The sequence below is a fragment of the Bombyx mandarina genome, chromosome 24 (assembly GCF_030267445.1).
Source record: "Bombyx mandarina strain Sakado chromosome 24, ASM3026744v2".
Classification (NCBI taxonomy): Eukaryota; Metazoa; Arthropoda; class Insecta; order Lepidoptera; family Bombycidae; genus Bombyx; species Bombyx mandarina.
The window spans coordinates 4,792,389-4,808,652 of NC_143230.1; the positions used below are offsets into that span (position 1 = coordinate 4,792,389).

The 16,264-nt window shown below is 37.2% G+C and overlaps 1 protein-coding gene across 10 annotated transcripts in view; it reads right to left on the minus strand.

The window, feature by feature from the left end:
* LOC114246699 (irregular chiasm C-roughest protein) overlaps window positions 1-16,264 on the minus strand; it is a 94,128-nt gene that overhangs the window by 41,586 nt on the left and 36,278 nt on the right. For 6 of the 10 annotated variants that reach the window (XM_089738186.1, XM_089738184.1, XM_089738185.1 and 3 more), the window contains exon 2: window positions 305-616. In XM_089738186.1, coding sequence (XP_089594312.1) covers window positions 305-514 — 210 coding nt within the window. In that variant the 5' untranslated portion in view covers window positions 515-616. Of the gene's footprint in view, window positions 1-304; window positions 617-14,181; window positions 14,403-16,264 lie in introns of those variants that run through there. The other 4 variants (XM_089738188.1, XM_089738189.1, XM_089738181.1 and 1 more) reach the window with 4 other exon arrangements.

A 16,264-nucleotide genomic window follows, 5' to 3' on the forward strand; every position in this document is an offset into this window, starting at 1 on the left:
TTAGATCCTTACTAAAATTTCAATAATGTAACCCAAGGTGTAAAAAAATTACCTAAAATATTCTTTACATCGCGTGCCCTGCGAAAACTATTGAAAATAGAATAAAATGATGTACTACGACTTTGTAGAACACATTATTATTTACAAAAAGTGCAACAGCTTAAACTATTATAGTTATGCCGCAATAAGTGTTCTTGTATTTAAAAAAATAAAACAACGTCAAATATCATTGAAATTTTTGTTAGAGACCCGAGCGGAGCCAGAGCGGGCCGCTGGTAGGGAGATAAAATTATAAACGTCCCACCTGATCTTGCGGCTCCATGGCGAATCTCTGTTCCTGGTAACCATGACAACCGACAGCGCAGACAATAAAAAGCAGGATCCGTATCCCGGCATCCGACGTCCATATCCGTTTCCCTCCCGCCACCGTTCTAAAATTAAATCTCGCACTCGGGATGCGCGCCCGCAACTTTAAAAGCTGTTTATTTCGGGAGTAGCTTTTGTCTGCCGCCATGTCAGTTTGTCTCGATGGGGCATGTTTCTGAAAGCTCGAGTGAAGCTTTCCTCATTTCCTTGATTTTCGTATGAATACTTCGGTAATAAAACTCTTCTCAATCTGAAACAAGAAAAATAGGGGCTTTTAAAATAAACAGCGGGTAGTCAAACGCAATGCCCTCTTTAAGGATTCTTCGGATAATCACAGAATTCGCAGGGGCCAGATTAATAATAATTGAAATTCATATTAATATAATTATTAATTGTAAACATTTATATGTATATCGACGTATGAGAGGCAATTAGTTTCAAGCAACATTATGGCAACTTTACAGTAGAGCCATTTAATGTTTAAAATTTGGAATAAATATCCTGACAAAAAAACAAAAAATCTTTTTCGACTATTTGAATAGGGTAAACATAATTGAAGTTCTATTAGGAACATCAAATCTTTGATACTAATCTATACTAATATGTAAATCTACAGTGGTTTTTACGGAGGTTCCGTTATAACTACTGAACCATGCATCCGACTGACTTGAAACTCGGTATCCATGTAGAAAATACATGCACTTAATGGATACGCTAATATTTATATGAGTGTTGGACTCCCTAATAATAATGACAATAAATAATAATATTAATTTTAAATGCCCAGCGAAGCGGGCGAGTAAGGCTTGTACCAAATAAAATGGACCTTCAATTGCAAATAGAAATGTCGCGTATTAACCGATATGTCGCTTAAACTAAAGAGCTTTACACCCTAGATATATTAGAATATGGGAGAAAATAAAGTTAAAGTTTTTTTTAAAGTTAAATTGAAAATAAAGTTATGATACACAGCGCCCTACGGTCTATATCTTTGTTACGAGCGACTTTTTCCAGGGAAAACCGAGAAAGAGTTATTACAACTTTTAACGCTGTCAATTTTCTTTACAATTTAGTTATTATATCGTAATACATATAAGGAATCTTGAGATGTTTGTGAATACGGTTGAATATTGGGAGCAAAACAAAATACACGCTACTGTTTACCTAAATAAAATATACCTATACTAATATTATAAAGCTGAAGAGTTTGTTTGTTTGAACGCGCTAATCTTAGGAACTACTGGTCCGATTTGAAAAAAATTTAACGTTATGCCAAAGAAACTATTCCACGCGGACGAAGTCGCGAGCAAAAGCTAGTGTAACATAAGAAGAAAAAAAAACTATTAAATAAGTAGTGAACCGAAATAATTATTAATGTCATGTCTTTTGCTTGTGCTCACATCTGTCCTGGCAAGGGTAGTGCTTCGCTGGACCGGAGTCGCAATCCACTGAGAGAAACCGGCGAAAAACTCAGTGGGTAACTAATTTCTCTTAACGTCTTCAAGTCGGTAAAAATGGACGCCCATACATGTTTAACGGATTTTTTTCCCTACCTATGCTGATAGCCTTGAGAGGCTATTTCAGCTTCGCCTTAACATGTAGCTGAGCTCATGGGGCTCGAACCGGAGTGTTGCTAACACTGGCTCTAGCAAGAGCAGTGCTTCGCAGAATCTACCACCGGATCGAAAAAGCGACCCACTGAGAAGATCCGGCGAGAAACTCAATGGGCTGTGTCTATGGGTTAAATATAACGGATATATCAAGCCAGTAAACCCATCTTAAAAGAAGATTTAACACAACCCGATGAAGAGTTCGATGAACAAACTAATCATAGACACAGCCTACTGAGTTTCTCGCTGGGTCTTTTCAGTGGGTCGCGTTTCCGATCCGATTAAGCGACACACTGCTCTTGCTAAGGCTTCTTCTTCTTATCAGCCCACAGACGTCCACTGCATATAGACATAGGCCTCCCCTAAGCCTCGCCACAAAAACCGGTCATACGCTGCCTGCATCCAGCGGATCCCCGCGAACCTCAATAGATCGTCGGTCCATCTTGTGGGAGGCCTACCTACGCTACGTCTTCCAGTACGCGGTCGCCACTCTAGAACTTTCTGGCCCCAACGGCCATCCGTTCTACGAGCAATGTGTGCTGCCCACTGCCACTTCAATGTCGCAATCCTTTGTGCTATGTCGGTTACCATGGTCTTCCTGCGAATCTCCTCATTTCTGATTTGATCTCGCAGGGAAACTCCAAGCATAGCTCTCTCCATTGCTCTTTGGGTGACCTTGAGCCTTCTCATAAGGCCCATTGTGAGCGACCACGTCTCAGTAAAGCTATATTAAGTGTTAGCAAATTCTCTCAGATTGAACCCGTGCGCTCACCTACCCATCAGGGCATAGCCGAAATAGCCTCTTAGGCTACCAGCGAATAGATAGGAAAACAAAACAAAACCAACTGATTTCAAGATTTACAACTTTACTCACATTCTTAATGATAAACTAAAGTTGCTTAATTCGTAACCATTAACAAAAACATTTTTATCTCCGAACATAATTCAGAGATAGTCTCTCTTAAGCCTAACGAGAAACAGAATTACGTCTTAAAATACTTTTAATTCTATTGGAAGATGAGGTTTACAAATCGCATTATGTCTAATCTGCTACTTTGTTAAGGTATAATGAATTGAGTCATAATATATTTGATGTTTTTGATCGAGGCATTCCAAGAGATGAATTATGAATTACTTTAAGTCTGATTTAAGCTTTATATGCCTCTATACATTCTTAAAGTCCCAATTTTATTGTATAACTTATGACTCACCCTTCAAACCGAAACGCATTACAGCTTCGCGGCAGAAATAAGCAAGATATTGGCACTTACACGTGAGGGCTTACACGACGCCCAACCACCCTGTCTATTCCTGACGTGAAGCAGTAATGCGTTTCGGTTTGAAGGGTGGGGCAGCCGTTGTAACTATACTGAGACCTTAGAACTTATATCTCAAGGTGGGTGGCGCATTTACGTTGTACATGTCTATGGGCTCCAGTAACCACTTAACACCAGGTGGACTATAAGTTCGTCCACCCATATAAGCAATTATAAAAAAAAGCCAAGTCCGTACAGACAGGTACCACCACCCAGCCTATTTCTGCTGTGAAGCAGTGCTTTTTGGTTTGAAGAGTGATGCATGTTGTTCTGTAAAGCTGAGTCTTAGAGCTAATGTGTCGAGTTGCATAGTAGTATTTACATTGCTGAAGCCTATTGGTTCCAGTAATAGCTTAGTCCAATAATGGTGTCTGAGTTCGTCCATTTCTTAATAAGTAGCTTTTGCCCGCGACTCCGTCCGCGTTTTTTTTTTTTTTTTTTATTGCTTAGCTGCGTGGAATAGTTACTTGGCATAACGCTAAATTTTACCCCCACTTCATTTACGTAGAAAGTGACAAATATTTTTGAATTATAGAATGTTAAGGAGCTATTTAAACCCCTATTTTGAAACATTCTTTATTGGTGCTGCTCCACTTGTATTGGCCTTACCGTGATGCTATATAGCCTTCTTCAATAAATGGTCTATCTAACAGAAAAAAATTTTCAAATCGGACCAGTAGTTCCTGAGATTAGCGCATTCAAACAAACAAACTCTCTACAATCACTATCTTTTATATATATAAAAATGAATTGCTGTTCGTTAGTCTCGCTAAAACTCGAAAACGGCTGGACCGATTTGACTAATTTTGGTGTTGAATTATTTGTGGAAGTCCAGAGAAGGTTTAAAAGGTAGATAAATATGAAAATGCTCGGAATTAAATAAAAAAAACAATTATGTTTAAAGTTTATTTTATAAAAAAGTTTAGGTCTTTTATTTATCGATTGAGGCACTACGAAGTCTGTCGGGTCAGCCAGTCCATTAAAAAAAAACCGCATCAAAATCCGTTGCGTAGTTTTAAAGATTTAAGCATACATAGGAATATAGGGACAGAGAAAGCGACTTTGTTTTATATTATATAGTGAAGTGATATAGTATAGTTGATGATCCCAGTACGCTCATATAATATCTACTCAGGGAACGGTACCGTCCATTCTCTGATGAATCCCTTGGTTGCTTTTTACGACACTCGCCTTTACTTAACCATAGGTTAGGTCGTTACCACATCCATATCCTTGTATATTTTATTAAGGACAAAGGGAATGTTCAGCAAACATACCTCCGAATGAAATATTGAATCAGTTAAGTTAGTAGTAGACTTATATCATTGTCACACATAATTCAAAATTAATCAAATTCCTAAATCCCTAGTATAACAAACAAAAAAGATGTGTGGTGTCGTGGGACGCCGGATAGGAACGAATTTCCTAATTATAAAAATATTAATTTTAAGTTCTATTCGAGGTTTAAGGAATATAAAACTGGAGATTTTACAACAACCCACGGTCATTCGGTAACATGCGAACTTATTGTGGTACACTTCATTCACGGTTGTTTGCATAAGAGCTTAGTGTATTGCGCAAACGAACGCTCTGAGATCGTGGTCAATGAATGATAAAAACATATGTTATTTTTTGTACGTTATTACAAAGTTAAGTCGTACACTGTGTGCATTACTCATAAAAATCTTACGTTACGGACGTTTTTTTCCCGGTTAGGGTACCTCTCCACGTCGTCCCATAAGAAACTTCGTTCCAAAAATACGCCATTATCACAAAAACACGTGTATAATTCGGTTTTATTACTGAACTGGTGACGTCCCCTTCAACGACCCGTTCCATTTCATTCCCATTCATTCATCATCAAACTCTGTAGTTTTAACCATCATAGGACCGCTTTTATTATTTAAAAACGGAGATAATTAACCCAAGTGTACATTATAAAAAAGGCGTTAAAAATAATATTATTGCCATATGGCTCGCAGTCAAAGACGGAGATGTTTCGACAATGGAATAGACATTAATCAAGAATGCGTTTTGGTGAATGACACGTTATTATCCTTTTTTTGTATTAGGCGATATGAACTGAAGATTATATACATTTATTAACATCAAAAATTTAAAATATGTTATTTAATTCGAAACGCAAAACAAACAATGAATTAATAACATTATATTATGTAGATTTTTTTAATTCCGTAGATAGATACCTTTTTTTTATAGATTATATTGGTTTAAAATTATGTATATATTAAGATATTACATAATTATTATACATTATTATACACTATTTACTATACACTACTGAGACTGAGAGTAATTTCAACTTGGCACAAATAAGCCCAAAAACTTTGAGCTTGAATTCAGTTAATTTTCTTCAAGTAAAATAAGGGATACCATTTAATTGGTATATGCTTAAAATAAACCCTACAATTTCATAAGTACGATTCAAGGTTTACCTACTGACAAATAATGTTGACTGCGTTAACAATAGGACTAGTGACAAACCACATAAATTTATAACGTATCACACTTGCAGTGCATGGTGATTTTCGAAAATGACTCATTTCTATCATAAGGTGCATTTATGGTATATTACAATTATTTTTAAGATGTCAATTTGATACTACTATATTATTTGACAGGTTCAAGATATTTTGAATCACAAATGATTAAACAAACAAATTTTATTGGTCGAAATATATTTTATTGCCAACTATTGGTCCGCTCCGGCTCCGCTCGGGTCTTTAACAAAAATTTCAACGATATTTGACGTTGTTTTTTTTTATAAAAGAACACTTATTGCGGCATAACTATAATAGATAGACATATTTTATGCTAACACGACACATTTTGCAAATAATAATGTGTTCTACAAAGTCGTAGTACATATTTTATTCTATCATAAATAGTTTTCGCATGGCACGCTATGTAAAGAATATTTTAGGTAATTTTTTTACACCGGGTTATATTATTGGAGGTTTAGTAAGGATCCCTAATTTTTTTCAAAAAAGATTATAGCCTATGTCACTCGGGAATACTGTAGCTTCCAAACAGTGAAAGAATTTTTCAAATCGGTTCAGTAGTTTCGGAGCCTATTCAATACAAACAAACAAACAAATCTTTCCTCTTTATAATATTAGTATAGATTGAAAAGTGTGCGATCTTATAACGGTGCACTTTAGTAAATAATCTTAAATGTTTCGTCTTAAAACAATTCACAATCTTATGATTAGAAGAAAACAAACACTGTAAACCACAATAACTGAATTTTCAGAAAAATCTATAAAATGAGCACCTATTTATATTTCGACATAGCAAAAGCCGGTCACATCTAGTGATCGTGTTTCATTGATAATCAGAAAACACACATGGCCAAGCTGGGATGCACGTTATTGTCGCTTAAGCTCAAATAAACATGACTATTTTATATTTGGATATGTTCATTCAAAAAGGAGACATCAAAAAGTATTTAATTCAATAGACTGCCGCAAAACCAAAAATATAAGAGACTGATTGTGTAATAGATATGTTTGTGGATGTAACTCTTGGCTTTTCATAAAAATTACCAAACATTTTTTTTTATTGCTTAGATGAGTGAACGGGCTCATAGTCCACCTGGTGTTAAGTGGTTACCGGAGCCCATAGATATCTCCAACGTAAATGCGCCACCCACTTTAGGTATAAGTTCTAAGGTCTCAAGTATAGTTACAACGGCTGCCCCACCCTTCAAACCGAAACGCATTACTGCTTTACGGCAGAAATAGGCAGGGTGGTGGTACCCACCTGTGCAGACTCACAGAAGATCCTACTACCAGTAATTACGCAAATTATAAGTTTGCGGGTTTGGTTTTTATTACAAGATGTTATTCCTTCACCGTGGAAGTCAATCGTGAACATTTGTTGAGTACGTATTTCAGTAGAAAAATTGGTACCCGCCTACGGGATTCGAACACCGGTGCATCGCTCAACATGAATGCACCGGACGTCCTATCCTTTAGGCCACGACGAGTTCTAAGCCGTCGTCTTGCGCCCGTCGATACGATTGTCGCACCCGTCAAACTGCAACCCATGATTGTGACCCTGTACTTGGAATAATCCTATTTTCCTATACAAATCCCATTTTCAAGAGTTGGGGAATTTATAATTTTACGGGTTTTGTAATGAACTGTGTTAATCCTTTAACGTAAAAGTGGTTTTGTTGGGAATGATTATTTATATAAATCGATACGTTCGCTGAGTTCCTGGCGTGACTGATGACCACTCTCCATAGAGGCCGTGTGGTCATCAGTGGCTCTCTGCGAAGCAGTGCTCTTGCTAGGGCTAGTGTTAGCAACGTCCTCTGGTTAGGGCCCCGTGTGCTCACCAACTCGTCAGGTTACGCTGGCATAAGCCTGTAAGGTTACCAGTTTAAGCAGGGGAAAAAAAATGGTGGCACTGCTTTAAATCTTTTGGTCCAAACATGACTCGTTTCTGATTATAGGAAACTTTGTTTGTTTGTTCTAACCCTTTGGAAATCGGTTTCGACGATTGTGTGTGGCAACATCCGCTGTTGTCGGGATGTAGGGATGAAAGATCCGCTTTTTGCTGTCGAGATTCCTAGCCTTTTTTTATATTCCTTACCAGGAAGTCAATGGCTTATACATTGCCGTCCCCTTTTTTTTTATTGACAAGCTCACAGCCCACCTGTTGTTAAGTGGTTACTGGAACCCATAGACATCTACGCCTATTTAACGTAAATGCGCCACCCACCTTGAGACATAAGTTCTAAGGTCTCAAGTATAGTTACAACGGCTGCTCCACCCTTCAAACCGAAACGCATTATTACTTTACGGTAGAAATAGGCGGGGCGGTGGTAACTACCCGCGCGGACTCACAAGAGCTCCTACCACCCGTAATAACGCAAATTAAAATTTGTGGGTTTTATTTTTATAACACGATGCTATTCCTTCAACGCGGAAGTCAATCGAGAACATTTTTTTGTTGAGTACGTATTTCTTTTTTTCTATCTGAACATTCCTTAGTACTAGGACACACTATATGTTTGTATGAGTAGAAGACACCATCTCTCCTATTTTGGAGCGAAACTTCCAATTCTACCTTTAAGGGTGGGGCAGCCATTATACATTACAATTGAGACTTAGAATTCCTGTCACATGGTCTCTGTATAACCCTTAATACCAGTTGCGCAATAAGCTCATCTTAGATGAAATATATTTGTCCACGGTATTTCTTTCTATAAACATAGCAATGCATTTTAACAACGTGTGAGGTCGAAGATAGAAATACGTGGTGACGTTAAAGCTTTTTTTTTTTTTTATTTCAATGAAAAAACGTTTACGTTTTCGTAAACATTGGCAGCAGTTCGCTTTTAAAGGTCTTTTGGAAAATAAACAAGAATTTTTAAATTGCTATACGCTAAAAATCTATGAGAAAATTTCTACCTTCTGTAACTGATTTCGTTGGCTGGCAATTTTTATTTTTCTTTTCTAATTTACAAGCGAAATTGAAAGGAGTCTAAATTAGTTCGTAAAGGCAGTTGGAAAAAAATATATCCTTAAAACGAAAAGTGCAATTTGTCTGTCAACTCAAAAAGCACTCGAAGTCTATTAGCTTTTTTTTGTTTTTTTTGCAGCAATCCTCCGAGTGTGACGAGATTAGCAAAAAGCTAAGTATTTCAAAACTATTTCTGTCCTCTTCATTGCACACGACAAAGTACTACCGAGAAAGAGAGAGAGAGAAAGAGAGAGCGATAGAGATTAATTTATTCACACCAATTGGATCGTTTTTTTTTTGTTACATTCTGAGTATGTAGTTTGTTTTCTTTTTGTGAACATTAGTAGACAGTCCATCTGCAGTTAAATGGTTACCAAAGGCAGTGGGAATACAGCATGAATACCGCCTTGATCAATAAGGTCACGTCCTCGTCGAACCGACGGGTGAATTAACCCATAGACACAGCCCACTGAGTTTCTCGCCGGATCTTCTCAGTGGATCGCGTTTCCGATCCGGTGGTAGATTCTGCGAAGCACTGCTCTTGCTAGGGCCAGTGTTAGCAACACAACCGGTTTGAGCCCCGTGAGCTCACCTACACGTCAAGGAGAAGCTGATATAGCCTCTCAAGGCTATCAGCAAAGGTAGGAAAAGAAAGTCAATAAGGTTGACGTTCAAATCTGCATAGACCATTAGTCGGTAAGGCATTACTGCTTCGCTGTAGATATATATGCATAACTCTCGTCTGATCCATTCAGACTGAGATACGGTATAGTAATCATCAACTAACTCATAATTTTAGCGGGTTTGATATTTTAAAACAGGAACTCCTTGAACCAAATTGTGCAAAGTATTAAGGAAATTGGATATTGCTTTTAGGGTTTCGGTAGTGGCAAAGTGACAGCGGATTTATCGCGAGTCTTCTTCTTAGTCGTTTCCACTCTTGGCAGAGTGGTCGTGGTCATAAGTTCGGGTGGAGGGTCACTTTACAAGACGTCGCCATTATTCACAGCCTTCCTTGCGCTCTTTCGAGTCTTCTACGTTAATTCAAAAATGCAGTTGAATAACTTTGCAAATATTTTTTCAAAATTTCTTCTGAAAATTTAGGATCGCATTAGCATATTGAATTGGCGTCAATTATCTTTCTTTTATATTTAAACTAGCGACACGCCCTCGCTTCGCTTCGGAAACATGAAATTTTATTATTGATTATTTACGACATCACATTAGAAACCTAAAAAATAACAGTATTTCTCTACTATATAATGAATTTTATTATACATATAAACCTTCCTCTTCAATCACTCTATCTATTAAAGAAAACCGCATCAAAATCCGTTGCGTAGTTTTAAAGATTTAAGCATACATAGGGACAGACAGATATAGGGACAGAGAAAGCGACTTCGTTTTATACTATGTAGTGATATTCAAATAGCAACATTGTTATTACGTATAACTAATAAATTTTATTCCCGAATGTTCCATTATCCGAGTCGCGGACACAGACAGACCGCTGAAACTCGCTAACAAAACACTACAAATAAATAATCGAACTTGTTCACAACAAACTTTGACTGTAATTAAAGCTTGATTACTGAAATATTAAAATTGTTACGGCCGCAACTGTACCGTTGTTTTGTTACTCATATTATCCTATACTTTCATTATCTTATACCTTTAAACGAGCAATTCTTGTATATTAATATACATATAATCTGATTCTCGGAAACGGCACCAACGATTTTCATAAAATTTTGTATACAGGGGATTTCGGGGGCGATAAATCAATCTAGCTACAATAAAATTTTCAGAAAATGTTTTTTTTTTTCGTGTTTTCAATAATCAACTTTATCGATAATCAACTTTGTGACTCTTCCCGACATCTATTGGCGAATAATAATACTATTTTTCTTAATTGAGAGCAACTAGCTGCTTTAAAGACACAACAAGATGGCGTTATAAAAAAAAACCATCTAGTATATTTATAGCCTATTCATATTTTTTTTCCGAAACATACGATAGAAATAGCTGACGATATATATTGTGTTATATGGCTATGGAAGCCCATAGACGCCGTGAATGCCATCACTCACATTAAGACATCAGATTTTAGTTTCAAGTGTAAAATATTCAAGTGTTTAACAGCTATCACGCACTTCAAAAACGCATGATTGCTTTGTGACAGAAGTAGGCAATGTCTTCGTACCTACCCTTGCAAACTCATAAGATGTTCTTCCACCAGAGATCACGCAAATATTTTGAGCGCTTTCATTTTTTTTTTTTTTTATTGCTTATATGGGTGGACAAGCTCACAGCCCACCTGGTGTTAAGTGCTTACTGGAGCCCATAGACATCTACAACGTAGACGCGCCACCCACCTTGAGATACAAGTTCTAAGGTCTCAGTATAGTTACAACGGCTGCCCCACCCTTCAAACCGAAACGCATTACTGCTTCACGGCAGAAATAGGCAAGGCGGTGGTACCTATCCGTGCGGACTCACATGAGGTCCTACCACCAGTAAGAAATCAATCATAATGGAAGGATTCCACGTTCTATTATACAACTGTCTGCTGTTGAGGGCTTTTCTCAAATCATGGTTAAATGAGGACCAAAAGCGCCCATAAAAGCCTTGAATGACATTACAAAGGTTAGCGATGGGTAGGTTCTTTAGAAGCTGACTGAAGACCGATGCTTTGACTCTGATTTAACCTGATCTCAGGTCTGATAGCGGGTAGTTTGAAGGTAAAAAGAATTGATGAGAACGCTGACAACTGTTTTTCGTTGCAAGCTATACAAGGTCTGTCATTGTTCCACCAGGCGTCAATTATACAACTACATCGAAACAATAAATCAGTTATTTACTTCACATTACACCCAATATTGAAATCAACAATGTCCTTAACAGTGCCAAAAGGCTCTTAGACATACAAATTTTATAAGCTTAACATAATTTTTAATAAACTTTTACTGGTGGACCTCTTGTGAGTTCACACGGGCAGGTACCATCACCCCGCCTATTTCTGCCGTGAAGCAGTAATGTGTTTCGGTTTGAAGGGTGGGGCAGCTGTTGTAACTATACTGAGACCTTAAAACTTATATCTCAAGGTGGGTGACGCATTTACGTTATAAATGTCTATGGGCTCTAGTAACCACTTAACACCAGGTGGGCTGTGAACTCGTTCAACCATCTAAGCAATAAAAAAAAACTCGTGTCAATATAGTACCGCCTATAACATTTCATTACGTTGATAAATAAAATAGGTCAATAATCGACACGTCATCTATATATTAATACGTGAAGCAAAAACTTTTACGTTACGAAAATTGCGCGGACGGAGCAGTATGAAATTTTCCACACTTATAGAGAATATAGAGAAGAAGTGCACAATGCTAATATTTTTTCAAAATAATGCATAAAAGATACATTAAATCAATAAAGAAAACATTACACACACTACATACCATGTATTTGACGCACACACGCATGCATACTATTTATTGTCAAACTTTTGTTCTTGACGTCTGTTGTCAAATTGAGAATAGATTAAATATTGTTTGTCTTTGTTAATATTTTTTATAGTGTAGCCTTGGCGAAATTTGTGATTATAGAAGTATAAAATGCAATCATAATAGTGTACAAACTTACAGTTCCATTTAATTATAGTCGAATTTCGACTACTGCGGGACCTCTAGTTTATGTTTATTACAAGAATGCAGATACAACAAACATTCGTCGTTTTTCTTCTGACGAAGCTAAATACAAACTTGGAAGGGTTCAATGTGCTAATGAATATAGATTTGTGAAACAAAAGGCCTTAAACGACATCTCTTCTCTGGTATTTTATTTTACGTGGTCTTCTTGGGAGCTGGATGGGTGCGTGGTCTGACTGCGGTAGCGTCTGTGGTCGTAAAGAATTCTTCTATATTTAAAGAGACAGAATAGTGATAGTGTTTCGATAGCACATTATTTTTTTTATTGCATGGATGGGTGAATGAGCTCACAGCCCAGTGGTTACCGGAGCCCATAGACATCTATAACGTAAATGCCGCCGCCCACCTTGAGATATGAGTTCTAAGGTCTGAGAATAGTTACAATGGCTGCCGCACCCTTCAAACCGAAACGCATTACTGCTTCACGGCTGAAATAGGCAGTGTGGTGGTACCTACCCGTGCGGACTCACAAGAGGTCCTACCAACAGTAACGAATTTGAAATTATAGATAATTTTGATATCCAATTTGAGTTGCTGTGAGAGATTAGTGCTTAACAACGACATCAGTGTTGAGCTCTGAAAAGTCTTAAATAATCTAGGAGCAATATGGCGCAAAATCGGAACTGGAAAAATATATACCCCGGTTCAATGGAGTAGATTGCTCCTAGTTCCAAGCCGGATAATTCCTTAAATTCTGATACTGGGCAGAGCAAATTGCTCATACAGTTATGTCTGGTTGGTTTTCAATATATGAGGAATATATGAGCAAGTATATGAGGAACTGTAGGATTTTTCTATTTACTATTTTATTGCCTCCGTTAGAAGACGAGCGTATAACCCAAGCTGCCATCGCTCATGGACATCAGCAATAGCATGGGCAGAGCTAAACCGCTGCCTACCATTGAATATTCTCCGCAAGCCCTTTTTGATGAAGGATTTTTGATAGCGCTCAGGTAACACAGTGGAGGGGAGTGTATTCCAGTGTTAAATGGTACGTCCTAACCTCGTGGTTACTAGGTGCTTCTAGCGTAATATAGGGAGTAGCAGCTGGGAAATATTATGAGTATGCACGTATTTATATCGACTAGTCTATTCCAACCCATAGACACAGGCTACTGAGCTTTTGGTCGGATCTTCCCAGTGGGTCGCGTTTCCGATCCGGTGGTAGATTTTGCGAAGCACTGCTCTTGCTAGGGCCAGTGTTAGCATCACTCCGGTTTGAGCCCCGTGAGCTCACCTACTAGTTAAAGTTACGCTGAAATAGCCTCTTAAGGCTTAGGTAGGGAAAAAGAAGCAAAGAACAGTAATGCGTTCTGAAATTGACATAATTCCCAAAATATATCATCATCATTAATAACATTGAAACAGCTTGCGTATGTTATATATTAAAAGCTGAACAGAATATTCCTGTGCCGATTTCGTGAAAAGAAAACTAGGTTTCTACATATAGCCGTGAACTAAATATAAATTACAAACGTTCACAATTATTTTGCTTCTTCATACGTATAAGTTTATCAGTCTTTGTTTTAATGTCAAAACTTGTTAGAGCTTCTCCAGAATTTATTCGCAGTATTGTTAGTGATTCTAAAATTATCTTTTAAACAAACAATGTTAGGTTTTGTTGGGCGTCTATTTAAGGGTATTTTTAAATTGAATGTAGACTTAACAAAAACAAATCGTACTCACATTCCAAATTGAAATCGACGAACACCGAATTAAATCACCAAAAAAAAATTAATTATAATCAACTATTCTAGAACACAATACAATTAATATTTCGTTCGATATAATTTCGTAAGCCGAAAATCGGATTGTCGGAGACCGAATCTTTGGTTTTTCGTGAACGCGCGTACCCGGGGACGGGTGACGAGACGTGACTAACCCGCCGTGCGTTTTACCATGTCGTATTTTTAGAATACGCCCCCTTGTTGAAAAACGCGCGTTCGTATTGCCTACTGCCTACCACGTGGTGTATCCGGCCTTAAGTTCAAAGAACTGACGAATTTAAACTGTTTTTTTTTTTCTAATTGCGTCCTAAAAAAAAAAGGATAGCATCAAAAATGACATCAAAAAACCGTAAAGGGACTTTAACTTTTTTTTGTGGCTTAGTGCGGTAGGCAGCGGTTTTGCACTGCCCCTGGCATTGCTGAAGTCCATGGGCGACGGTAACCACTCACCATCAGGTGGGCCGTATGCTCGTCTGCCTACAAGGGCAATTAAAAAAAAATAGTCGGGTGGACAAGCTCATGGCCCACCTGGTATTAAGCTCTATCGAAGCCCATAATCATCAACAACGAAAATGCCGCCAACCCATCTTTAGATATGAGTTCTAAACGGCTACCCCACTCTTCAAGCCCAAACGCTGCTTCATGGCAGAAAAATACCTACCCTTATGGACTCACAAGACGCCCTACCACCAGTAACCGTATTTTTAATTTAAAATGGGATCTCCCATGCTCACAGTCCAATTGATATCAAAAAATTTCGATGATCAAAGACGATCAGGAAGAATCGTCTTCATCTAACGATTAGTATTAACAAAATATTGTGAAACATTGCGTAATGTTGGTAAAGTAGCTTCGAAATTTTTTTAATGCTTTAATGGGTGGACGAGAGAGTCCATAGACATCAACAATATAAATTCCGCCACCCACTTTAAGACATGAGTTCTAGCTATCAGTTTTAGAGCGTAACCACTGGCCTACCCTTCAAACTGAAAGGCATTTTTAGTTCGTGGCATAAATAGGCTGGGTGTTAGTACCTACCTAAGTGTGCCGCCTTAAAAGCCGATTTCCACCTTCAAAGGTAATTAATATATTTTCTTGTTCGTACTCCAATCTCCGAACTCTTAGATGGTTGGTTTAAAAGTGAATGAAACTCTTTATAGGCAATAGGATATTACATGTGTTGTTTAAAATGAATTGCGTTAATTTTTTGCTATGAATAAGCGTTCACGTGGCGATGTTGTAATGCAAGAAAGATCCACCAAGCTATAATAATATAGTATTTATTTTTATGTGAATTAAAACCTTTATATTTTATTTACTAGTATAATTATAGTAATTATTAGTATATACATAAATATGTTTCCAACACATTTTTCAATGAATCTTGTAGGGTGTACATGAGTTCTCCGATGTTGACATCTTGTAGTGTATAGAAATACAATTTTGAAATATTTTTAATGTGAGTTACGTCCGACGTGTAATATTATACTATTAGTATGTGTGTGATGGTAATGGTGGAGACTTGTTTTGGTTTACCTATTTTATAATAAATTATATGATTGGTTTCTCAAATAAATCAAAGTAATTATATAATCAGAACAGAATCATCATTTTTGGCCATATATTTTTTTTTTATGCATGCTATTGATAACCTTTTGCAAGTATTTTATTCGTTTTTTTTCGGTACTTTTACGCTTGAAACTCGCATTTTTACTGTCATTATATTATTTTCTATTTCCTACTACATATAATGACGCGTAAGGGCAGGGTCAGTAGGAATAGCTGTAAGAGTCAGAGGTTACATTTCCGTGTCTTCTTTTTTTTACATCTCTCGATAGCTAATAAGCTCGTGGCTTACCTGATGGAGATTGGTCACTGCCAATGATTGACATCAACAATGACAGAGGCATAGCCAAATCGCTGCCTGCCTATATATATATCATTTGGTATAGTTGTTATATAACAACTATACCAAATCTATAATAACTATAAACTATATCATTTGGTATAGTTGTTATATAACAACTATACCAAATGATAAA